Below are 26,933 nucleotides of genomic sequence, written 5' to 3'. Positions count from 1 at the left end.
AAAAAAAAAAAAAAAAGAGTGACACCATCTTTCTGAATAAATATTTTCTTTTTTAAGGATTCAGCATACACCGCAAAACTGTTTGAAAATAAAATACTGTTTGTCTTAGAAAAAAAAAAAAAAACATTTTTTTTTCTAGACAGGGTTTTCTCTGTGTAGCTTAGGCTGTCCTGGAATTCACTCTGTCGACCAAGGTGGCTTCGAATTTAAGAGATCTGCCTATCTCTGCCTTCCAAGTGCTGGGATTAAAGGCATGTATCACCACTGCCCAGCTAAGAACTTCAGTTTTTTTGAAAACTGAGACAAAGTCAATATTTACTAAAGTGAGCAGAGAAGTGGGAGAAGCATGGGAAAAACAAACACCCACTTTATGAGACAAGGGAGGACCAGGGGGACCCCTCCCTCTTCATGAGACAAGGGAGGACCAGGGGGACCCCTCCCTCTTCATGAGGTAAGTGAGGACCAGAGGAACCCCTCCCCATTTGCTCCATACACAAAAATTTTAACAAGGAGAGCAGGCTGCAGTGTTAACACCAGGAAAACAGAAACCAGCTCAACTGTATATGTACACCTGCACCTTGTGTTGTCATTTTAATCTCCCTATATGGTGTAGAATAATGACCATGGAATTTCCTGCACAAACCTCATCTCTGTCACTTTCTGAACACTCTGAAAAAAAACAAAAAAAACAAAAAAAAAACTACCTTGTATGCAATTGGCTCATCAAAACCAGCTTGGTGCTGGTCTCACCAAGGTACAAACCTGTGACAGGGCTGTGTGGCTTTCCTATGACGTGCCCAATGCACTCATTCATCAGGGCTTGCAAACTCTACAAATCAAAGAAAAATTGGAAGATGGTAAAAGAAAGTAAATTCTTAATTATATACTCAGCACACTAGACTCAGTATTTGAAAGCAACATTTGACATTAAATAAATATTTTTAGTTTAAAAGACAAAAGATACAAGCATAAACTGGATGCAAGTTAAATATCACTTAGTAATGTATTATGAATTCTATTTTCATAAATAAAAGCAACGTAGCAGACTATTCCCATAAAATAATGACGTCTACAAGTAAAGTTGTGTCTCCATGACCAGAAGGCAACAGGAGGGAATTGAAACCTGTACGACATCACCAACTAGAGCCACTACTGAGAATGGGGGCAGCCAGTGGCCTTGACTGACAGAGGACACTGAGGGGAAACAATTTTGTCCTCTGTTAGCTCCTAAAGGGCAGCCTGAGCTAGCATCTATGTCAGAAGTGTAAGGGCCAAGAGAACACCAGATAGCCAGCTGCACACGGCTACAGTAAGGGAACACTGAAAACCTGGCCTGCATTTAAAAACTCTGCATTTTAATGGGCCGTCATCCTCACAGTCTAAGTCCTGAGGAACCAGGACTCCATAAATATTATACTGTCCAGGAGAGAGAGTGACTGACCAACTCAGTTCTTCTCTAACTAAAAAAGCACTTAGAGTATGTCATACCAAGAAGTCGTCTTCTGGTAAAGCTGAAATAAAGGCAGGTTCAATGGCTTGTAGGAAATCAAATCCTTGGGTGGCCCATCTGTAATATGAAAACTTTCAACAATCACATAATAGCTGGGGAAATACTGCAGGAGTTACAGGACACTAACATTAGCATAAAAGTAATTGGAAATTTACTATACTATTAAAGAGACAAAGATACCAGCATAAGTTGTACAGGAGTTAAATGCCTTCTAATTAATCTATTATGAATTCTAATTTCATAAACACAAGCAACTTCCCAGACATGAAACAGTGACACTCGCTCATAAGCAAAGATGCAAGCACCTCCATGTGATATGTAAATTACATGTTACAAATTCTTGGTGTTTCTTGGGGGTGGGGGGAGGTGGTGGTTGTATAAACATCTGAGCAAAATGAGCTTACAGTGACCTTATTTTTAAAGGACAGGATGGTTTTTTTAAAGTCAATTCTAACACCAAAAAGAAGCATGAGGGAATTTAGTGGGGCACAGGTATCATCTGTGACTGGTCACACAGGGCTCCAGATTTCTATTTAACGTGCAGTTAGTCTGCATTGTTCTGACTCGGAAAGTGACTTCCAAGTGCTCCGTGTCTGCTTATCTGGATTACAGAACGCCTGGCCAGTCTTCACTCATACACTCTCACACTTTAGTGACAACTTCATGCTACAGGGGCAATCTGCACATTTCCCTAATGGATCCTTCTTAGGGGGCATGCCGTTTTGGACACATTACAGATTATCTTTCCTCCAAGGATTAGGTCCAGGTGTCACGAATACATACATCCATTTGGAAAGTGCTGACTGACACTGGGCTGGAAGGGATGTTTCACATGGCACCCAGAAACAAGGCCCAAGCAGCCCCATGTGCCCATGTAAGGACCAGAGTGCCAGCTTCTATTACCTGGGTCTTGTGCCTCTGCCGCTCTCGCATTTGGTCAGCACGTAATTCATCCACTTCTGGGCAAAGCTTATATATTTGTCTCCTATCTTCTGTCTGAATTCCCCAGACATCAAACGAACAACTTCTTTATGATACTGTAAGAAGATTTCATATATATATCAAAATTAACAAAACCGTTCTGGCAATAGCTACAGACAATAACACTGTATCTGACTAAAATGTCTTTTCCTAAAACTGAACAGCAAAATCTAATTAGGATGTGTACTATGAATTATAGTCATAGATTATAGTCACAAAATATAGCTCAGTAAATACTTTATTCATTTTTAAATTAGGAATGTACTTTTATGATATTAAACAGCTCTTAAAGTTTTAAGATACAGTAGAAAGATAGCTGTGAGTGGGAAATAAAATCTGGGCAACTATCTGAATTTTAAACGAAAACTGACCCTTTGGAGACTCCACAGCAGTATGAGGTGACATTCCCAACTACACAGTGGCTATATTTAAAATAAGGCTTGTCGCCTAGACTCCACAATGCTTCTCGTCACCCACAAAGCCATTTCTGGCTGTGTGGTGGTCGCTCGCATGTGGTTCCTACCTCAAACCCAAAGTTGTAGCCCTGAATCATGGCTTCTCGGTAGTACTGCTGCAGCGTGGCCGACTCAGACTCCTCAACCTCAGCATCGAACTCCAGGGTGAACATGTGGTCCACACGGTCGATGGCATCACTGATTCTGTTGCATAGCTCGAGTGCATCGTTCTGAAGAGGCCCAGACCATGATCATTAGCCCAAGAGAGACAAGCCACATACAGACAGACACCACCGAGACACTTTTATCAAACCAGGTCAGAGACATCCCATTTCCACTATTCTCTGTCTTTAACATCTTACAAACACCAAGTGGAAACAATCCATAGGAAGTGCCTGCTGCATGTAACTACATTCTGTTCTTTGAATAGGTGTTGATGTCGCTAGCACTTCTGAGCAACTAGAGATCAATGGAGGAGAAAAGGTCTACTGCCACCTGGTGGGTGGAGGCCAAGGATGCTGCCAAATATCCCACAATACACAAGAGGCATCCCCTTACAATCCCAAACAAGAGGAGACACCCTATCACCCCATATAGCAAGAAACACTCCACCCCCCCCCCATATAACAGGAAATAGCCCACTACCACCCCTTATAACAGGATATACCTCACCACTATGCCCTATAACAAGAGACAACCCACTACCACCCCATATAACAGGAGACAGCCCATCACTACCACATATAATAGGATACACCCCACTACTACCCTATACAACAGGAGATATCCCACCACCCCTCATAAAACAGGGTACACCCCACCACTATCCCATACAACAGAATACACCCCATGTAACAGGAGACACCTCACCACCCCATACAACAAAGAAACACTGTCCCCAATGTCAACAGAGTAAAGGCTGAGGAACACATCTTAATTTAAGCTCTCAGTGCTTCTATGACAAAATCAGGATAGCTCCACACTAACCCCTTCCCACCTGTCTCTCACTCTCTCCACATTCACCCCTTCCCACCTGTCTCTCACTCCCTCCACATTCACCCCTTCCCACCTGTCTCTCACTCCCTCCACACTAACCCCTTCCCACCCATCTCACTCCCTTCACACTAACCCCTTCCCACCTGTCTCTCACATCCTCCACACTCACCGCTTCCAACCCATATCTCACACCCTTGTACAATGGGAATGTATCACTCACATTTCATTGCAAAGTATTCTTCAAAAATCTTCTAAACTCCCAAAGCTCAGTAAATAAAATTAGATATTCCTCAACAAAGCAGTCTGTGCTGATCTTATTTTGCCAGCTCTAGATTCTATAATACTCCCCTCTTTCTGACACATACATCAAACCAGATTGTGAGTCTTGGTCAACAGACTCATAGCCTTGATCCATGGACATCAATGCTGAGAGCTTCTTTTGTTAGTCCCCATTCTTCCTGTTCTGAAACTCGCCTGAGCTATGATACCAGAATGCAATTCCCAGATGCCACTAGGAGGTGCTGACCTCTTGGTGAGTGAGTTTGTGCCCTTGAAGCCAGGATCCTTCAAACTCAATTAAAATCAACATCATACAACAACTTGCACTCTCCAGAGTCCCTGGCTTGAACCAAAGGACAATAGTCCCTTGCCCTGGTATTAGGGCGGGACAGCGGTTTATGAGAGATTCAATAATGAATAGAATAAGTTGGATTGGCAGAAGAAAACCACAAGCTCACTGCATGACTTGTGCTTCTGGGGAGTCTCTAAGAAGCCGAAGCTCTGTAGCTAAGAAGGCTTGAGTGATGGCTGCTGGAAAGGGCAGGGAAAAGCAGGACCACAGAGACAGCACCAGACACACAAGTCTGAACCAGAGAAGAACGGAAAGATGCAAAGCCATGGCTGCTGCGGACTGGGAGGCCCTCATGCCTGCCCACGCTGGTTCTTCCTGTTACAGTTATATTGGCTGCATCACATACTGAACAGTAGGATAAACGCTTTTTGAGTGTGGATAAAGAATACCTGTAGCAAATACTGAAAACCACTAAGGGTGAAAGAGACTTACCAGAAGAAGGGACCTAGATCCCAACCTCAACTCTGGTAAACAACCAGCCACGAGACCCACACAGTCACCGACTGGCTCACTTTCCACCCTTCACAGTTCTACAGTTTCAGGAAACACCAGGGGAATGTTCCATTCACACATGTGCACAAGTATACACTAGGAAGAACTGGGGGCACTCACACCCCTCTAAAGACATCATTTCAGGCTATGTGACATTTCCAGAGCTTTCCATCCGGAGGCAAGGATGGCGTGGTCAGTACCTTGAGCTGCTGTAAACCTTTGGCGATGACCGGCTGGCTGGATGTCTGCTCATGGCGTACAGTCACCAGCCCCTCAATGGACTGCTGGAAAGCTTTTCTCTGAAGTACGAGGTGAGCAGACTCCATGACAACCAGCAGAAGGTTGTCCACCTGGAAGGAAGACCAAATCCAAGGTATTCAACAGAGCCATGACGGCTTTCCTACCCCCAAACAGCACCACCCTCCAGTCTCCCATGCAACAGCTGGTCACCTGGCTAGGATCACCTCCCGCAGGCCAGGGCAGCAAGCTGGCTCTCCAGCCAAGGGAAGAAGAGTCCCACTCTACTGGGAAAGGGCATGGCCACACACGGATGGAGTGTCGGAGCAGCCCGCAAAGATAGTCAGGGATGAGGTGAGCGCCCTGGTGTGAATGGCTGAGAGACGGAGTTACTGCAGTATTTGGGAGAGAGAGGCCTGCCTGTTGCCATGCCAACTTTCAAACAAGCCACAGTCCTAACTGGAGGACTGGAGGAGGGAAGGAGGGGAAACCCAGATAACAACTGTCCAGGAAAGGCAACGGTGCCTGAGCTGTGGCAGTGCCCAAGAACACCAGGCAGATCGTTTGCTGAGCACGTCTGGCTGCCACGCTGGTGATTAGCCAAAGAGGTGGGAGGACAGGTTTACATCCGCTGCCACACTCCTGACTTAAACAAGTGAGGGGGCATGTCTGACTGAGAGCACAAGAGAAAGAACAGGTGGGTGGGGAGGAGGAGACAGTGGCTGGCCCAGCAGAACTCCAGATTTGTGTGAACACCTGCTTTACTGCCCCATACAGGACTATTTTTAGGAACATACTCTTCAGATCAGTGAGGGTGATGTTCGTAAGCTGCCAGAGCGTTTCCCATACGCATTCCGACCATCTCGGCTGATGGTGGGAGGCCCACCCACCTGCATGCTTCTCAGGGTGTCCACAGTCTCCACCTGAGGCACAATTTTGACAGCCCGAGCTTCCCATGTGCCCCAGCCATCTTCTGAGTCACGGGCTCGGTCCCCATGCTTGGTCAGGAGCAGGAAGGCATCCATGAAGACATCGTCTGGATCCTTGGAGCAGTCCTTTCCTGTGGCAGCATTGAGTAGCTGCAAAATAATTCTCTTCTCCTCAGCGAGGCTGTCAGGGACAAACACGTGCAAATTCTCTAAGCCGGGAATCTGTACCTGGAAAGGGAACAACACATTCTTAATGGAGGAAATGTGCCGTCAAAAGCAGCCAGGGCGCAGGGGCATGACTGTATTCCTAGCACTAGCAAGGCATGAGCTGGAGGCCAACCTGGGCTAGCCAGTGAATTCAGGGCCAGCCTAGGGGTTTCAGGGCAGGAGTGGATAGACAAGCAGGTTCAAGGAAGAAGAGGAGTGTGAGGGAGGAGGTATTAGTTCCAACAACAAGCTGAACTCTAAGTGGCTCAGCTGAGTGAGGCTGGAGGAGGAAGAGGGGCTGGGAGGAGTACTGAAGTAGCATTGAATGTCCTCGTAGCATTGAATGTTCTCTAAGCACAGGGCACTGCGTCACTGTCCCACATGCAACAGCTGGTTCTTCACGGGTGTGTGTGCCTGGGACAACCTGTTAATGCTACTGTTGGTCTGCTCGTGGAGGTGGGGTCACTTTAACATGGAATACGATGCCATGACAGAGGTGCAGGCATGCAGGCCGCACAGCAGCCACCCCTATGTCACACATCCCCAATGTGCTAAACAGTTTGATATCACCTTGACTTAGGCCAGAGTCACTGAAGAGGAGGGAACCTCAACTGAGTATATGCCTCCATAAGATCAGGCTGTAGGCAAGCCTGGAAGGCATTTTATTGATTAGTGATAGGTGAGGGAGGGACCAGCCCATTGTGTGTCTTGCTATCCCTGGGCTGGTGGTCCTGGGTTCTATAAGAAGGCAAGCCATGGGGAGCAAGCCTGTAAGCAGCACCTTTGCATGGCCTCTGCATCAGCTCCTGTCTCTAGGGTTCTGCCCTGTGTGAGTTCCTGCCCTGGCTTCCTTCTATGATGAACAACGATATGGAAGTGTAAAGGAAGTAAACCCTCTCCTCCCCAGGTTGCTTCGGGGTCTGGCATACGATTGCCAATGACATGTCATATGCAGGTCCCAAAGTGATTAATCTCGAACAACTTGAAGAGAACAGAGATCCAGAGAGAAGTAACTATGACGGTGACCAGGATGACTGTCACCAAAGATTCACACAGTGGACTGAGGAGGGCCTGAGTGGAGACACTAAAACCAAAAGTCAGCAATCCCGTTCATAGTCATAATTACAGTCACTGTTTTAAATACGCACTTACATATTTAAAACACATAACTAAGTTAATAACAGTATACAGTGAGGTTGAGTCTTTGTCTGCATTTGTAAGAAAGTTAAGTATGAGGAAGTGTGTGTTTCTGTGAACCGGTAGGGTCAGTGTGCAGCCTCCAGAGCCCAGAATATTAACTATGAATGCTATGAACCAGTAGCCTCATTGGAATGCAGCTGAGACGAAGGACTCCGAGGACGGCACGGGCTTCACCTTAACATACTGCTTTGCTTTCAGAACATCCAGGAGCTCTCGGGCTGATGCAGACAGCACGAATTCTGCTGCTATTTCTAGGTCCTAGGATCACAGAACGGAAACTTCCTTAGCATCAGCTTTATGACAGAACCTGGGAGGAGGGTAGCGGCGCTCAGGTAGCGGACTCACCTTCCTCAGCATTTTAGCAAAGCCCAAGGCCTTGGAGGCCCTTTCCCTAGCTTCGTGGAAGAGCTCCTTGAGTGCTCGGCTGATCTCGATGACAGATCTCCTGCCGGGGGCGAAGTTCAGTTAGTTCACACTGGGGGCCCTCGGGGACAAGAGCATCGAGTAACAGACAGGTAGTCAATCTCAAAGCACAGCGCAAACAGAGCCCTTGGACTTCATCAGGGGGACAAGAAGTTACTGAGAATGTGGCCATACGCAGCCAACTGATCCTCAGACTGTTGTAGTAAGTACCTGAGTATGTAGGGGACATCAAATACCACTCAAGTAACAGTCTGTTTAATTATCTACACATTATGATGGCATATTCTTAAGAGTTTAAAAGCTCATAATAACTGAAAAGAAATTTAAACCATTTGGTGACTATTTGGTGACCCTAATACCATCCTGAGGCGCATGCTGACTTGGGTGACACAGTGCTGTCACCACAGTTGAGCACAGGGGTAGGATACCACGAAGTAGGTCTAGTGGAGCACCCATGCCCTTCCACAGAGAGAACTTGGAGATCCATCTCTGGCAGGTAAGTGGGGCATCCGAAGTGCTGGTGCCTAGTGCACTGCTTCTACTCTGCGATTCTCTTGGTGACATTTCAGTGACAACTTAAAGCTACAGGGTCCACTCCTGCCCCATACACACCCAGGTACACATATACAGAGAGAGAGAGAAAGACAGACAGACAGACAGACAGACAGACAGACAAAGAGAGGAAGAGAGGGAAGCAGGGAATACAGTTTCAGTGGTTCAGTACCAGGAACCAGCATGACCCTGGAGAGAATTCAGCAGATGAGGCATGGCTCATGTATTTACCCTAATGTTCAGCAGAAGGGATTTGTCAAGTGTAAACAACAGAAATGTGCCAAATGGCATTAAAAGGCAGCATAAGCTGCTACAGGGATTTGAAGAACAAAAATGCAGCACTTAAAGCTACTCCAGGAAACACAGGCACGGTATGGTTACAGCCATATTCAGCTATCATCCACTGTTTTAATCATGTTAAAGACTATTGGCCTGTGAAGAAGTTCTCACATAAAGCCATAACCAGAAGACCCACCGACAATCCCTGTCTATCACCGTCCAGAATCCAGAGGTAAAAAATGGCAGAAAGCTGCTGTGATGCCAACCTTAGCTCATCAGCAGCACCATTGTCATCGGTGCTGGTCCACAGCTCAGCACAGCTCTCCTGCAGGCCGGATTCCAGAAAACTCCCTGTGGATTTCAGCAGCATCCCTGCGATGTCACTGGGGACAAATGGCAAAGCAGAAGGAGAATCAGCTGTTGCTGTAACAGTCACAGACCAATGGAAGTTTTCTTTTAGCACACGACTGAGGAGAAAACACAGAACTCTTGGACGATAGCCTAGCCCACCTTTGTTCTGGTCCACAGCACTGACTATAAACCTGGTGGTAAGTTGTGTGTAGGAGCCACTGATTACAGAAAGTATTGCTTAAATGTTCAAGATGGCATAAAATGCCTCCGACAAACCAAATGATGCAATGGAAAAAGCAACAGAAACTGAAGCAGAGCTGTTTCTAACCTTTCTGTCCAGGTCATCTCTTACAGCCGGTGAAGACCAACTCTCTACACCTGAGCTTTCTCAGTGATCAGACAGCCTACACACTAGTGTTACTGCACACCCAAGCATGTAGAACAGGGTGAATCATGGTGGCAACCCTTCACTAGCACTACTGACCTCCATGATGTTCAAGGGAAAGCACTGATGAGTGAGTACGCGCCCGTCATCAGACGGAAAAGAAACAGGGCAGGGCTGACAGCAGATGGGAAGACCAAACCTCTGCCTCTGGACAGAGAGCTCCTCCCACCCCACCCCCAAGCAAAGGCTGAGCGTTAGCAGGATTATCCAAAGGGGAGGGGAGGGGAGGGGAGTCTAGGAAGGACAAGGAACTTGATGAAGGTGTGAAACCGCGTCAAGCACAAGGCTTGTCTGGAAAAGGAAACACAGAGGTGCTTAAAAGGCTGCAACACCTAACAAGAGACTCAGAAGCAGAGGCTGAGCTCTGGAGGGCTTGGATTGAATATAAATTAGTTATATATATATATATATATATATATATATATATATATATATGTATATAAATTGCATGACCATCAAAGCAAGTGGCTTTAAAAATATCTGAATGGAAAGGAGACTTGGTCAGAAAAGGGCTTTCAGAATATCATATAATGACTGAGACGCATTTATTTAAAAGCCCGGCTTCTGTTCTGCAGAAGCTACAGTGAGCACAGTGGACAAAACCCTTTTACATGGAAAGAAACAAGAATGGATCTGAAGTACTTGTGAGTGGGAACCTCTAAATGCAACAGTAAGGTAACACTTGGACAAAGGGCTGCAGGAAGTGGGGGAATGTGGTCCACCTGGGGCGGCAGGCGCCATGTGCCCAGCCCATGAGCACAAACGGGGCTGCTGGGGCTACACGGTGTGGCCGACAGCACGAAGCCTTGATGCCCGAGCTGCCGAGTGCTCACAAGGAACAAGGAGACAGTCTGACAGACTGGGTGACATGAGCAGTGTGTAGCTGGTGCTGAGAGTGCAGGATCCATCGGGGAGGCAGGGGTGGGGTGGGGGTGGGGCTGAAAGCAAAGCTTAGGAGTGGGACCATGGAAGAGTTGGGCTGGTTCCACCCTGAGCTAGGCCAGGGGTGGCAGTCCAGGGAGGGCTGCAGTTAAGCCCTCGGCGCTGTTCTCGGAACCAGGGACATAAAGGCAAAGTCCAGAGATTGCTTTGGGAATTTGGAAGACACGTAGAGACAAAGACACAAACAGCAACTGAAGGAAGTGAGGTCACAGTTCACCTGAACAACAGGACACAGGCTGACACGAGGTGGGAGTCTCTAAAGCTGGAGGTAGGAAACATAAGCGACATCACCTGGACGGCAACCTGAAGGGCTGGGAAGCCAGTGAGCTCACCGCCCACTAAGATGAGGATGCAGCCTAAGAACTGAGATCCCTGCAGGGAAGTGGACAGAGGCTTCTGAAACACCAAAAAATGGTAGACACAAAATTCTGACACCAAGAGAGGACAGAGAATGCCAAAGTCCCGGAGCACAGTTAGCTCATACTCAGCTGGGCCAGTGTGCACCTCACAGGAAGGATGAGCAACTGGGCCAGTACACACAACTCACAGAAAAGGGGAGAGGAGGAGAAGGAGGAAGAGGGGGAGGAGGAGGAGGAGGGGAAGGAGCAGGAGGAGGAGGAGGACCAGGAGAACCAGGAGGAGGAGGAGGAGGAGGAGGAGGAGGAAGAGCAGCAGCAGCAGCAGCAGCAGCCCAGCAGCACGGGGCGCTGGGCTGACCGGCCTCATCCTGCATCAGGGTCAGGACTCCGGGAACCTGCCAGCATCTTCCGCAGGCCTGATCCAACGGGATGCTCACTTCCCTGGAATAAGTTGACAGGGACTGCTCCTTCCTCAAGCATCCCGAGTTCCGTTCCTAAGCCTTCAGCATACGTAAGAGGCTTATAAAGAGACACATGACATTCCCAAACCGCTCTCAGTTCTGGGCATCCCACCAAGTTCAAGTACACCAGTCTACTCCACCCTCACAGGACTCGCGTCTCCTGACTCATACATATCCCAGGCTCAAGCCCCACCTTTGGAGCGGGCCATTTCTTGCTGCCCTGTGCTTGCAATGGAGTCCCAGCCCTCTGCCCTCTGCTGCCTGGGAGTTAGTAGCACCCTCCCCTCCAATGAGATAGAATCTCTCCAAACACTGTGGGTGCCCCTTAGAGGGCAAATCCACCCAGGTGAGAAACTCTGCTCACACAGGCACTACCTGACACTCGTATGTATACGAGGGAGTTGAGGGATCCGGGAGGGTCGAGAAGAAGGTGTTCCAGCACAAGGTTCCTACCAGAAAAGCTTTCCAGCCTGAGCTTCTCCGCCACGGATATAATGGGTTATTTCTTTGGTGAAATTCCATTCCTCTTCTAGCAGGTTTTTTAAGCTATGGGAAGCCTGAGGTAACTGCTGTAGCATTTGGATCCAACTTCTCATGTAATCAAAATACACCTAAAAACAAAACCATAAAATGACATGTTTCAGAGAATCCAGCAACTTATAACTTGACCTGTTAACACACAATATAAACCAGAAGGGTGAGAGGAGCGACTGTGCGAAGCATGGCATGCTGGGAAACCAGACCGCACCACAGCCTGCTGCTGTCTAAACGAGGACTCTTCAACTGTGTGAGTCTTCAGCAACAACATATTCAAAACCTTTCCGATTCTTGTAGAGTAACTGAAATCATCACAAAATATAGGAAAGTATAATAGTGTAAAATAAAAGCAAGCACATAAAAACTTTCATCATGAACAGGGACAGGGCTCCTCTGGGATGCTAGTGTTTTATTTGGTTTGGCTACTTACTTTAGCTGGAGAGAGCTGTTAGCACACGTCCTGCCAGCCCTTCCTGATGCCCCGGTTTGTGACATGAATTTTTCTAGACTTATTATAAAGTAGGGTCAGAATATCCAGGTGATCTAAGATTGAGACTATCTTCACTACAAGCGCTACAACAGCTTTAGTATTCCTAAATCCCCACTGTGACTCCTCTCTCAGTTAGGAGTGTGTGATGGTTAACAGCATATAGACCAAGGAAGCCCCCCCCCACCATAAGCATCTTCTGCCCCTCCCCTACCATCAGCATCTTCTGCCCCCTCCCCCACCATCAGCATCTTCTGCCCCCTCTCCTCCACCATCAGCATCTTCTGCCCCCTCCCCTCCACCATCAGCATCTTCTGCCCCCCTCACCATCAGCATCTTCTGCAGGTCCTCCTCAAAGGCATCCATGTTGCAGTCAGTCTTCTCCAGTTCGCCCAGAACCTCCTGCAGCATGAACTGGTAATACTGTTTCATCAGGAGCCCACCCTTTAGGACCTCTTTACACTCTCGCACTAGCTGCAAAAAGAGCACATGCCATCGACACAGCCGTCACCCGAATGTCCTGGTCACACAGGCTGCCAGTCCTCACAAATTAGCCCCAGAAGGCCCAGAGGGACCTGCCTCTGAGGAACCTGAAATTGTTTCTGACTCGTGAGAAGCTTGTCCTGAGCAACAGTTCGGCCATCTGTAACATGGTGAAATGTCATGGAGCAGCCACGGCTCCACCAGGTGCACCCTGCAAATCCATTCATATGGAACTGAATTTCACTTAATAAGGCCACTTTCACCAGCACATAAGACAAGAGGTAGAAGAGAAATATTATCTCATGAAATAGGAATTTTAACCCAAACCAAGATTTAAATAACAGATCACAGGAAATGGTGGCTTCTGAGTAATGCAATGTAGTTACCTACTGTGTGTGGCTTCATCTACTACCAAAAGTCGTGAACCAAGCAAACCCTAATCTTAATCTGATGAAGTTAGGTAGAACTCAAGGAAAACAGAAGGACGGAAAACCTGCAGTATTCCTGTATGGCAGGCAGGTGGTGTGCAGAGGAGGAGAGCAGAGATGAAGCAGCCCCAGAAGCCCCTCCCACAATCAGATCTGAGATACAGTGCTCTCCAACCCCAGGCCAGGGCCTGGAGGGCAGGCCTACACAGTTACCCTGGAGGGCAGGCCTACACAGTCACCCTGGAGGGCAGGCCTANACAGTCACCCTGGAGGGCAGACCTACAGTCACCCTGGAGGGCAGGCCTACACAGACACCCTGGAGGGCAGGCCTACAGTCACCCTGGAGGGCAGGACTACACAGTCACCCTGGAGGGCAGGCCTACACAGTCACCCTGGAGGGCAGGCTTACACAGTCACTCTGGAGGGCAGGCCTATACAGTCACCCTGGAGGGCAGGCCTACGCAGTGGCACTCCGTTTCAAAGACTGCAGCCACAAGTGCGGTTCCAGGCCAGGGCTAGGAAATAACGCCTGTGGCTCTGACTCACCACTTGCTACTACACTTGTACCCTAGAACGAATGGGGGATGCACCTACACTCCCCCACACGCGTGTGTGAATACACTGACGACTGTGGAGCACAGCAGCCATTTAAAGCCTTGCTCTGATAGAGTCTTTGGAGAATGACCTGCATGTGCATGAACATACACTTACAAACCCCAGCGCACTCTCCTGTCTACCTGCACAGGAAGTGCGTGTGTGCCGGAAACACAGCTGGATGGAGAGACTGCTCTGTGCTCATCGTGAGCGCAGGGAGAGCGGGACTAATTCCTGCCATTTTCTATGCTTTTCAATTTGTCTAAGACAAGAAATAAGATTGTTTTTGTAGATAAAAGCCCTTAAATGTTTCTCAAATAATTATTCTTGATATAAAACTATAGCTACAAGCCAAATCTTCTAAAAGCGTCTGCGCCTACTTTTTTTTTTTTTTTTGTTTTTTGTTTTTTTTTGAGACAGGGTTTCTCTGTATAACAGCCCTGGCTGTCCTGGAACTCACTCTGTAGACCAGGCTGGCCTTGAACTCAGAAATCTGCCTGCCTCTGCCTCCCAAGTGCTTGGATTGAAGGAGTGCGCCACCACCGCCCGGCTCTACTTTTCTATATTAAATGCCATTTAGGTATTTACTACTGACCCTTGAATTTTTGTAACTGAAAATTTCAATTCTCTTTTTTCTCTGAAACACTACAACAATCCTAGTCCTGTTGGTCACTGTTTGAAGTGCATTAAGGTAAACTACTATTTAACTGTACAACAGTCCCATTGGTGAGGTCGACTCCACCCTGTCTCACAGTGTTGCATCTGATGAGGAATGGAGATATATCTGACTAGCAAGCTCAGCTACCCACTGCAGCACAGAGAACAAGGCAGAGCTGCGGCCAGGTGAACCAGGAAGACAAACGTGAGCCGTGTGAAGGCAGGCAGTGAGGCTAGTGTGGAAACAGCCCTGCTGGTACAGAGTGTCACTGCAGTGGCAAGTGACAGCAAGCCTGCTCCCATACGATCTCATTAGTCACCTCCGTCTACACTTGACCAGACAAGCAAACACATGTCCCATGTGGACCTGCTGTGTGACCTGATTCACCTGTCGATCTTCAGCTGTGCTGACTGACCTGGGATGCACAGAGTTACGTGGCCCTTCATGCTCCAGCAGGCGGAGTGAGGCTCGGAATGGCTTTACTGTATACAGTTCATGCCGACATGTTATCAGCAGAGCCTGAAAGGAGCCCCTCGGCATTCACTGCTCAACGAAACTGCTTCCAGCTGCCCTACGGCTGCTCCTGAAATATAGCCCCATGCAATGAAGACCTCACCTGAAACTGACACCTCAGAAGGAAAGGTGGACCCTACTGTTGAATCTTAAGCAAGCAAGAAGTCCAAAACCTCTCCTGGCATACTCTAAGACATTTCCCTACCTACACACACCTCCAACAGGATAAAGAATGACCTTCAACTGTCTTTAGGGATGAATCTTGAATATTGGAGATGACGCTCAGTGAGTGACATGTCACCTGCCATCCAGCACGTACAAGGCCCCAGCTTTGATCTCTAGCATCACCAAAAATAAGTAACTTTTTAAAAAGGGAACTGTGTTGCCAGTCATCAGGACTCACAGAGAAGGCTGACAGGGTCATGTGACCACTTGTTTTCATACTCCTCAGCAACAAGTGAATGGTAAAGAAGCTGAAACACATTCTTATCTTTAGGGACTACAGGTAAAGAACCTGGCCCCCTAAAAGAGTAGTAAAAATAAAGTAAAGTAAAGTAAGTAAGTAAAGAGTAGTAAAAATAAACACTAAGACATGTTCTTATCACTGTTTGCAGTAACCAAGGGAGAAAATCGTGAAAAGGAAGGCAGTAGTAACGAGCCACAACAGCCTGTCTGAGCAGTGTTAGACACAAACCTGTTTGATACTCAGGAGGGAAGGCTCCCCAGCAGGCCTCTGCTCCAGCCGCAGCTTCAGGCACTCATGGATCACGTTCAGCAGGACCCGACAGAGCACCAGGAAGGCGGGCTCAAAGGATGGCAGGTCCATGGCCCTCAGCTCTTCCCAGGACACAGCGCTGCACTTCTGCTCTGAGGAAGGCGGCGTTCTCGACAACTGCACATAATCCGAGCCCCACATGGGACCTGGAAAGTCAGAGAACTGCGGCAAAAGTTCAGGACAGGATTAAAGCGGTGCGCAGGCTTATAAGTGTTGCTACAACCTGCTGACATAGCTACAAAAGTCTCGTTCTAAAATGAAAAGGATGGCCATCAACTCAACTTGTGCACAGAGCCCCCAGTTCCAGTGGCCCGCTACACACAGTGCTATCTACAACTGTGGATGGAGAAACCAAGGAGTTGCTAAAATTACAAGAAAAAAAGATTACAAAACTCCTATAGCTTCTATGTGAGATAATAATCAGAGTTCAGCCAACCTTGCATCCACTCAGAGTCACACTTCTTGACTTTGCAGAAGACAGCTTCCCCACACTCCCCACCCCTACAGCTGCCCTCAGTCACCTGTCACCTCATGTTGCCTGGGAGTCCTCAGTATCCTTAGCCGTTCCTCCTTCAGCTGCCCCACTTAAACTATTAAGCTTTTCCCCAGAAAGCAGGAGATCTGGAGTTTTCTCCCCTCATACTTAAGCCTCTGATACCACCACCACCACCACCAGCAGCAGCAGCAGCAGCAGCAGCCGCAGCAGCATTAAAAACCCTGACCTTTTTCTAGGTAAGATCATTAAAGTTTGAAAGCCTCAACTTTCTGCATCTCCAATTATAGCTCATTCTGCATCTGTGGCATCTCTGGTCACATTTGGTCACTTTGGGGACTCTCTACTGTTCTCCATCACATCTGGACACACTCAGAGGACTCTCCAGATGACATCTAAACTGTAGCCTTGGCCAGCACCTTGGGGAATCGATGTTTGCTACAGGCACAAACTCCCCCGACCCTTTCGAGGCCACCTCCCCATCTACCAACTACCTCCTAGCCTAGCTCCTGCCCTTGCCTAGCTCCCACCTCCGGAGCATCCTCATCTCTCCTCACTGCTCCTACACAGATTCCTCTGGCCCTCGCAAGTCTCCATGTGCTGACCCTGGTGCAGGCTGCTTGCTCCTCTAGGGGTTTTCCTACACAGCAAGACACCCATGATCCCTTTCTAAGGATCTCCTTCACCCTACAGCATGCCACGCACACTATCCCTCGAGTTCATTTTGTCATCATAGAAATATCATAGCTCAATGACTGGGCAGTGTGTGTGTGTGTGGGGGGGGAATCAATGCTCAAAAGTCAGAAAGTCTGGCTTTGGGTCATTTAATTAGCTATGTGGTTCTGAAAGCATCTAGTAGTCCTCAGGCTGTTTCTTTATTTTAAAACCAGATTTGGACTGGGGATCGGAACTTAGTATGAGGTATGTGCCTGTATGAGGACCTACACAAACCAAACATACACTCACACATGCACACTTGTTCTCTCTCTCTCTCTCTCTCTCTCTCACACACACACACACACACACACACACACACACACACACACACTCACACTCACTCACACACACACACACACTCACACTCACTCACTCACTGCCTACTTTATACCGATTAAGTAGAGCAAACCTCAGAAAAGGCACTAAGAAACCATTTGTCTCCCATCCTCTTGCTGTGGAACAGATGCAGGCAAAGGCGGCTTAGTGCAGGCCTGTGTCAGAGGTTCACAGCCACAACCTTCAAGGGCTCAATAGCTGACTTACCAACAACTTTGGCTGCTGACTGGATGCACGATTCATGTCAATTACCCTCCTCAAGATGGCTCCCTGTCCCTGGGTTACTCCTGTTTCCAGTGCATAGTGTGGCTCTCAAGATACGGTCTCCACAGTCACCTTGCCATACCCGGTTTCTGTGGATCTACCTCCTTAGCGCGTTTACGTTCCACGCATCCTAGCTCCCGACATACACACTCGTTTTCCACAGCGTCCCCTGACCCTGACATCTCACCCACAGAGCTTTGTCTCGGGCTTGTCTTACCCAAGCCGGGCCCTTCCAGTTGACACTCAGAGCTGCGCTAGTCCCTGTGAAGACCATGCCTTCTCACTTAGCCCCAAAGCCCAACATCCACGCAGACACTGACCGCACCAACCATGAAGATCCGGTAAGACTTTACGCCGCACTGACCGTGACCATCCCGCTCTGTTCTGCACAGGCCAACCCCTGACAAATGACTCACTCTCCTCGGGAGGAGGCTGGAATGCCCACCTCTAGGGCTTTTCTGTGGCTGCCTCGGGGAGCATGTTTCTCATAATGCATGCTTGGTTACTCAGTCGCATCCACCACTGCACACTGAGCTCCCTGGTAATCATCCAGTTCTGAGAAGACCCTTTACCTCCAGTTAATTAGGATCTGCCAATACTCGGTCAGCATTTGCATTACAGTGATGCTAAACCAACTTTTGACCAGTAAGTTAACAGTGAACACCCTGATTCTCTAGCTCCCCGACCAGCACCAGAAAACAACTGACCCCCCTGAGCTCCTGAGCTCCTATTATCAATTGAGTCTCTGGTTCTCAGGTTTGTTACTGTGCTTGAGCATGCTATCACAAACTGAAATTCCTATGGTGCCTAGCAGGCAGCAGACATAGGTGGATGTGGGAGGGACTGGGGGAACAGCTCTTATACTGCGGGTCAGCTGCAGCTGCAGCTTCAGCCAGCAAGCAGGTCCTGGATGGGAATGAGGCCTGGTGTTCCAAGACAAACCTCCAATGCAGAGTTTCAGAGGAACTCCTCCCATTTAAAATATTAACCGCTAAGTTAAAAGGCAGTATTATGCATACATATGTATAGGCATGTTATCATTAAAAGCATGGGAGACAAAATGTTATCTCTAGGAGGCAGCACAGCACAGCCAAGACAGACATAGCTTAGCCAGACATCATGTCCTGGTGCTGGTACATGCAGTCTGTGCGCCCCTGACCCTTCTCCTCCTCAGGCACAAGCCACTGTTCAGTCTGTGCCTGTTCTGCTGTGGCCCTGTTCCCAACAGTGCGGCTGCTCTGCTGTCACCACGGGATCCAAGCGTTCCCTGCGACTTCCAACTCCCATCTTACTGTCAGGTCTGATTCAGCTGGCTCACAGCTGTCAAAACCATGTGGCATAGCTTCCCCCACATAAATCTGTTTTAAAACAGAAACCCTCTAGGCAAATGAGCAAGCGTGTGCTTCCGAGGCTGTCATTAAACCAGAGCTCTTGTAACTTTACTTATGAAATCAGACAGGCAATGACTGGAACAAACAACTTGGCTGCAGCAGCTTCACGGTAGCAGGAAAATTACCACGCCCTCCTTGGAGCCTCCGGTGGCTGGCGCAGACCTGCACTGTGCTAGCCATTGGTCCTGCATTCCACACTAGATTTGCTCTCCAGGATGGGCAGAGGTATGTGTGTTTTTAAAGCTCTTTGGGTAATGCTGATGCGTAGCCTGGCCTAGAAACCACCGGTCTATTTTTAAGTCTGGTAGCTCAGACTCCCCCAACAATCCACAACACAGTGACTCGGAGGTTACTCCTCTCTAAGCCAGTTTCCTCAGGGGTAAACTGGAACAGTGACCCTGTCTGGCACCCGGTAAGACTAAGTGGCAGCTTAGTCTCTGATGCCATGTCCACAATAAACAGCCTCTTCAGGGTTTCCTATGTCACAGGAAAGACTGGCATAGTGTTTAATCTTCAAAGACAAACAGTACTTTATTGGCCATTAAACATAATTATGTAAATTCTTTTTTTTTTTTTTTTCCGTTTTTCCGAGACAGGGTTTCTCGGTGTAGCCCTGGCTGTCCTCAAACTCACTCTGCAGACCAGGCTGGCCTTGAACTCAGAAATCCACCTGCCTCTGCCTCCCAAGTGCTGGGATTAAAGGCATGCGCCACCACCGCCCGGCTAATTATGTAATTTCTAATGCAAGAAATTAATTGAGACAGTAACCAAGCACTTTCTTGGTATTTGTGATAATATGGCAAAGGCAGTCAAGTAGTGTTAGTATCTTGTATACTACACTAAAATACACACAGCCTCGCTGAGGAGTCCTGAGAAAGTGCGCTAACTAGGCTAGGCTGAGTGCAGAGGCAGATGCTTGACAGCGTGTGGTGGCTCCAGGTTTAGCCCTCACAGGTAAAAGAGTGTACACTAGAGAGGCTCTCACCAGGAAAAAAAAAGCTACAATACAGGCAAAGAGGTGGTGCCACACCAGCACCACAGCAAGGGCACTGCTCCTGTCAAAGGGGGATGGACAGGTAATTACAGACCCGTGTGCACACAGAAGACACCCACAGGTTAGCCTGGAAGCAGTAACCCAGCCGCAGCCATGCTCAGTCCCTGGTGGGCAGGCTAGAGGGACGGTGCGGTGCTCACAGGCAGCGTCTGCAGAAGGGCAGGCACTGGAGGCTGAGCATTGTGCATGTTCAGGGGGCCTAGTCTGCTATTTGGAAATGGTAATCAGACACACTCGACTGTGGGAACTTAGATCAGAGCAAGGTGAGAGGTATCAGAGGGTCCTGAGGTCCAAGCAGGTTCCACACAAAGGAGAAGGGAACCAGAAGATAACCGAGAAAGACCTCAGATCTGCTCTTGGTACACAGGGTGGACGACTGGAACATCATCCATTTCTTCCGTCTGACATTATACTGTCCTGGCTTCAGGGGAAATGCTGCTGGCATTGTGAGTCTGTCTCACGGGCTTAAATACGTGATGACCTGAGAGTCTCTCACATAACACTCTTTCAGACCACAGACGATGGGATCTGGGTGTGTCCTGGGGAGACCAGTCTGCAGCCCGAGGGAGTGACAATCACTGAATTCAAACAGGCCATTAACATGGATGCTGCTCATGTTATTAAGTAAATATAACAGACTATTTCTAGTTTGCAATTATTTTAAACAATAAATATAATAAAGCTTTAGGAGGAAAGTATTCTGTAAAGCATGCTTCCAAAGGGTTACTAAAAATTATTGACTAACACTGCTTAGAAGTAATTTAATCATAAGAAATAAAGATATAAAGTCAAATATGAGAAAAAAACAAAATATCACAAATAAATGTTATTTCTTTTCTATAAAGCCCTTCAATGAGATCAGCCAGAAACCGCAAAAGCAGAATGCATAACAGCCATGCACTCTGCCTTGCATGCTGCACGAGCCATCTGGAGGCTTCCAATAGTGATGCAGGAACACACAGGCCTGGGTACTGTTTGAGGGGCTGGGTTATCCCAAGAACATTTTACTCCCAAGCCTCAAATGCCTCCAAACATACCATTATTAGGAAGAGATTAAAGATAAAATGAGGGGGCTAGAGAGATGGCTCAGTGGTTAAGAGCACTGACTGCTCTTCCAGAGGTCCTGAGTTCAAATCCCAAGCACCCACATGGTGGCTCACAACCATCTGTAATGAGATCTGGTGTGGCTGAAGACAGCTACAATGTACTTACATACATTAAATAAATAAAATCTTTAAAAAAAAAAAAAGATAAAACGACATTTTAAAAACGAACAAAAGCCCACATTTGATTTGATGGGAGAAAAAAAAGTAACGTTAACAGTAATCCTAAAAATACAGGAGTTTGTATTTGATGCATAGATTTTACCATATATATGAGGGTCTGTTGAGGCTTCGTTAACTCTGTGGGTAGACAGGAACGCACTATTACACACTTCTCCCAGACAGAAGACTGGGATCAAAAGGATGGAGTCAGTGGTGAGGTCGGTGACTCTGGAAATGGGGCCCGGCTAGCAGACCTCAGAACCAGGCTCTGGACAGCTGCTCACACAGCTGTGGGTGGCACGCAGCCCTCGGGCCACCTGCTTCCGGTTGCTCAGCAGAGTGCAACCTTCCCATCCCTCTTGCCCTCTCTTCTCAGCCTGCTCTCCTCACACTCTGGGCCTCTCTCTGTCTGAGGCTCCTCTCTCCACTGCTCCGCTGCCCTCCATGCCAGCTTGACCCCAGCGGTGGCCTCCTCTTTCCTTCTTCAGGCAGCTGCTGAGCCTCACAGCTGTTCAGCCTTGAAGTTTTCCTTTGAAACTCTAATAGAATTGTCCTCGAGCCCTTAAAAAACAACTGTGGTTCTTTCCCTGAAATACTCAGTAATATGACTAAGAGAAAAGAAACCCAGGATGAGAATGTGTATGTGTGCATGCACAAATGCACATACACACAAGCACATGTATGCACTGCACACCACGTATCACATGAAACATATGTAAGCCCATGTGACAGACTTATAATGCTAGCGAAATCTCCCCTGAAGCCAAGACAGTGTGGTGTAAGAGGGAAGTAACGGATGAAGTTCCTGTCTGAATGTCAGACATGTCTGTCCAGCGTATTTGCACGCATGCATCTCTCCGCTTGCAGATGCTGTGCTCCTGAATGAAGACAAACTGTCCCTTTCACACCAAGTTACCCCTGGCCTCCCCGCCTGCCAGTGTGGCTAGTCTCTGCGGCAGGACTCCAGTTTGAACTGTAGGAAGCCAACAGAAAAACTCTTAATTCTGCTTTTGGAAAGCTGTTGAAGGTTGTTCTCATTAACCACCTTTGCCAATCATATCACCTCAAACCTAACACTTCACAAAAACCAACAACGAACGCCAACCGAGTCTTCCCAGAGGGTCCTGATGGCATTCCGCCCCTGCAGAGACATCCTTGTTCTACGTCTACAGGTCTATCTGAGAGAGCTGCACAGTGAAACCACAGTACAGCGATTCCTGTGAGAAGGCAAGACGCCTCCATTTGCCATTTGCCAAGTCCCTGACGCCCTCTGAGGTTCATTATCTGACTAAGAATGCAGACTCGAAGCCTGACAGGCCTGGATTCTCCTCAGGGGTCTTCTGCCTTATGGAAATACTGTCTACCATCTTTGACTCCAAAGCAAGCCATGTTATACAATAAACTGAAGCTTAACATTTTTAAATGCTAAGTATGTGCATACATTGGCTAGAGTGGAAATCACCAACTAACCCAGGAACTTCGCAGGATTGGGAACTTCTGCTGTCAGTCATGTGAACATGAAAACTCAGAAGAGAAAACCTACTCACTGTGTTTCAGACTCTAAGTCAGCCCCCACAAAACTCCCCTTCCCAATTTTACCACCCTGAGCAGTATTCTGGATTTCCGAAGTGTCAAAATCCAATTACAACACACTTTGTCTAATGGACATGCTCCTCCCAAAAAGTCTTCCGCAAAGATTCATTTACTAACATTCACATTCTGTCTGCGCCAAACATGTCAGCTGTGACTATAGTATGCGTTCTTTTCCTCTGCTAAGTTTTACATTTCTTTACAATTTGCATCTTTTTAAAATCCCGTAACCAAAACTGGGCTTGCTACTCAGTGGCATGGTTAACTGTTTCCAGTTCTGTTTGAGGTTCTTTGGTGTTTCGTTTTTGATGTCTTGCCACGCTAGAAATCACAAGTGAGCCCAGGGCCTTGCACATGTGTGGCAAACACTTTAGCACTCAGCCATATCCCAGCCAAGACAAGCTTTTTCAAAGAATCCAAAGAGCTAAAGATCCAGTTCAGTGGTGGAGGACCTGCTTAACATGCACAAGGTCCCTCAGGGCTAGGATGACTAAATGGGTGGGTGGGTGAGTGAGTGAGTGAATGGGTGGGTGGATGGATGGATGGATGGATGGATGGATGGATGGATGGATGGATGAATGGCTTATCACCTGTGTAAGACACTAACATTACTGACTCACCTGCAGCTGTGGTCACCTAGGCCCTGCCCCTCACTTTACACCTAGCTTGTCCTTTCCCAACTGGTATTTATTTATACAATTGTCTTCCGTTCACACACTACCTTGTGCTTCATTTGTTAAATTTGATCCCCTTACCATAATACTTTTACTTACGGCAGCAATTATAAATGCAACTCATACCTGCCATTTATGCCTTGAAATGCCAAGAATATTAAAGTCCACACAATCAATACTACACGGCAAGAGGGATTTGAGATGTGTCACTACGGGACATCCCTTATTGCAACCTACCTCCACTGGACGGTCATCCTTCACCAGAGCTACACGAGCCCTTTGCAAGGACCCATTCATTAGTTTATGAAGTCGTAAAATTAACTTTCTTAGCCCCATTTGCTTCAGTGCTTTGTCCACGAACGGTCTATAGATAGAAGTCAAACAATGCCTGCTGGCTTCGGGGCCACAGTCCGCTGTCCCCCAGCCTATGGAATCCTCCTCCGACTCAAGCCTCTCCAGCTTCCTGGAGACAGAGCCCTGGGAGTGACTGTCCAAGATGTCTGTAGACAGCCTGAGCTCTGGCACCCTCGGATTGAGGGTTGGCTCCTCATCACTCTCCTCCGTCCCACTCTCCAGCTCCCTCAGCTCAACCTCCGTGTCCTCGCCCTCGCCCTCTGGCTCGTAGCCCTTGGACGGCCGAGGGGAGGGGATTTCAAACACTGGCCAGCCAATGTCTGACAAGTTCTTGATGCCCAGCACAGTGCCCATGATCCTCAGCTTCTGGTTTAAGTCTTTCGTGATGTTTAGCCACAGGCAGAGTGCCTGCACTCTGTCCTCAAAATCCTTCGCTGCATACCGCTCATAGTCCTTCTGCAGAGCCTGCAAGGACGGATAGAGGGCCTCCATGTACTCCAGCAGCTCCATTATCCGCTTCACCTGCTCAAACGAGACCCTCTGGCGCTGGAGGTGCTCGTGGTACGATGAGCAGCCCGCACGGTTTGCCCCGTAAGGGGTTCTGCACTGACCTTCTACCGAGGGACCGTTGAAACCGGCTCCATTTCTGGAGAAGGCAATGCTCCCATAATTAACTTTGAAGGTGAGGATTTCATTGATAATGTCTGGGATGGCTTGGCGGGCTGTGTATAGAAAGAGGTCCTGGTCATTTATGGTGCGGCCCGCGTGCCAGGCCTGGAGCTCTAACCAGATCAGTTCGTTCGATCGGTTGAACCAGAAAGCAGCCGTGTTTTCTTGTCCCCTCTGCTCCCTGTCCTTTTTCTTCGAGACTGAGGTAAGCTTTAGCAAAAGGCGCAGTGTTTCAAAGAACTTTAACCGATCTGCGGGGCAGTCAGTCCGGGAAGTCTGCCGTGCAGTTCTGGCTATAGGCATGGGCATCGAGACGGGCAGCTTGGCATTGCTACAGCCAAGGCTGAGGTAAGGCTTATTGAGATCCACATCTGGAATCGATTTTTTTGGCAAAGACCCAGCCACCGAGTCCAACATGAAGGAGCACTGTGCATTTTTCTTATGGTCTCGCTCCGTTGTTCTCAGAGTTGCTCGAATCTTCTTCTCCTGCTTGTAGCTGTATTCTTCCACGGTCTCCACTCCCTTCCCCAAATCTTTATGTGGAGACTGACTCGGTGTGTTCATTTTTTCTATTAAAAAGAAAACAACAGAACAGTATAAAACTCTAAAACATGAAGCTAGTCACTGCTGTAAACCAAATACTGGAATGCATTAACACTCAGGCTATCACCATGACAAGAGACATTCCATAAAATCAAACTGGAAAATACTCACAGCACAACACCTTGTAAGGTTTTAATGACTGTTTTCATTGTTCTTGCTATAGTACTCTTGTGTTCTTTTTTTTTTTTTTCCGAGGCAGGGTTTCTCTGTGCAGCCCTGGCTGTCCTGGAACTCACTCTGTAGACCAGGCTGTCCTCAAGCTCAGAGATTTGCCTGCCTCTGCCACCTGAGTGCTGGGACTAAAGGCATGCACTACCACGCCCATCTCCTTGTGTTCTTTTATACTTACAGACGATGAGCAACGGACTGTCAAATTTGACACTACAAACTATCCTAAGCCCCTTATCTGATGTAACCACCTTCAACTTGAAGAATGGGATGAGACATGTGGCAGCAACTGAGTTCAAGAGAACAGCCAATCCCTGCCTCTGTCTTAACGAAATACATTCAATTAGAAGCAGGTTGTTTAAATCTCCCTGGTCTCTACTCTTCCTGATGGGATGAGATGGCGTGACATCCAAATGCCACTCAAGTGGACTGGATCCCTAACACCCGGGTCTAAGTCAGGTAGACATGATGGCTGCCTGTAAGCCAGTGCTGCCTGGTGGTGGCAGCAGGGTGGTCTCTGAAACCAGTGGCCAGGGAGTACCACTGAATTCATGAGCTTCAGGTTTAGCAAGAGACCCTGCTGCAACAAAGGAACTGCAGAACGATGAAGGAAGAACCCAGGGTTGACCTTTGCCCTCCACATGCACTGACACATGCATGAACACACATCTAAACACAAAAATGTGCCGGCACACATGCAAACACCCATGCACAATGCACACATGCAAAACTTCAGGAATGGTTAAGGCCCCTGCAAGATTATTTCACACAAAGCAGAAGACAGTGATGAGCAAAACGGCAGATTTCATCTCTTGCTCTTCTGTCACAGACGAATGAGCACTAACATTTGAAAATGAAGGAGAACAGGACTGAAGACAGACAGACCAATTCATTATAATTCACTGGTCTGCCATATCAGCTCAGAGTCATTCAAAGTCAATGCAGACAGAAAGTCTCACACACTTCCTTCATGCCAGCACAAAGGTTCCACTGATCCGATGATGTCACACCTCTGCCTTTCTGTTTACATTTTAACAGCACTAGCCAGCCAAGCTAAAGGACAGGTAGGACAGAAAGGACATGTATTTCCAAGATTTTCTCCATAAAACTTTATTTTTCAGGCTATCAATTCATACCCAACTTTGTTACCAAAAGACAGAGACCACTGAATGTACTGTATGTGGTACTGGAGATGGACCCTGTATTGTGAGTGACCAGAACACTAATCTGAGACACCTTTGACACAACTATGTGGGGCTAGCTATCGCGAAATACAGAGGATCCCAAACACTGAAGAGTCCATGGATTCTAGCACTGAGGAAAGGCATGGAAAAGAGGCGCCGAGGACCAGGGAGAGCTGTATATTAGCTAGTATGTACATCCTGATAAACACTTTCAGGTTAGAGAAAAGAAAAATTATGAAACAAAAA

At 47.8% G+C, this 26,933-nt stretch overlaps 1 protein-coding gene across 3 annotated transcripts in view; it reads right to left on the bottom strand.

Annotated features, from left to right (window-relative positions):
- The window catches only part of Map3k4 (mitogen-activated protein kinase kinase kinase 4), an 89,465-nt gene that overhangs the window by 18,144 nt on the left and 44,388 nt on the right, over positions 1-26,933 (bottom strand). For all 3 annotated transcript variants that reach the window (XM_021221175.2, XM_021221176.2, XM_029532978.1), the window contains exons 3-15: positions 23,947-25,301; positions 15,845-16,087; positions 12,802-12,948; positions 11,904-12,061; positions 9,159-9,275; positions 7,984-8,083; positions 7,813-7,896; positions 6,193-6,459; positions 5,266-5,415; positions 3,015-3,176; positions 2,414-2,547; positions 1,489-1,567; positions 763-829 (exon numbers count right to left, since the gene is read on the bottom strand). In XM_021221175.2, coding sequence (XP_021076834.1) covers positions 763-829; positions 1,489-1,567; positions 2,414-2,547; positions 3,015-3,176; positions 5,266-5,415; positions 6,193-6,459; positions 7,813-7,896; positions 7,984-8,083; positions 9,159-9,275; positions 11,904-12,061; positions 12,802-12,948; positions 15,845-16,087; positions 23,947-25,301 — 3,063 coding nt within the window. The remainder of the gene's footprint in view (positions 1-762; positions 830-1,488; positions 1,568-2,413; positions 2,548-3,014; positions 3,177-5,265; positions 5,416-6,192; positions 6,460-7,812; positions 7,897-7,983; positions 8,084-9,158; positions 9,276-11,903; positions 12,062-12,801; positions 12,949-15,844; positions 16,088-23,946; positions 25,302-26,933) is intronic.

The sequence above is a fragment of the Mus pahari genome, chromosome 21 (assembly GCF_900095145.1).
Source record: "Mus pahari chromosome 21, PAHARI_EIJ_v1.1, whole genome shotgun sequence".
Classification (NCBI taxonomy): Eukaryota; Metazoa; Chordata; class Mammalia; order Rodentia; family Muridae; genus Mus; species Mus pahari.
The sequence above is the reverse complement of the archived record's forward strand: the minus strand, read 5'-3'. Positions and strand labels throughout refer to the sequence as shown.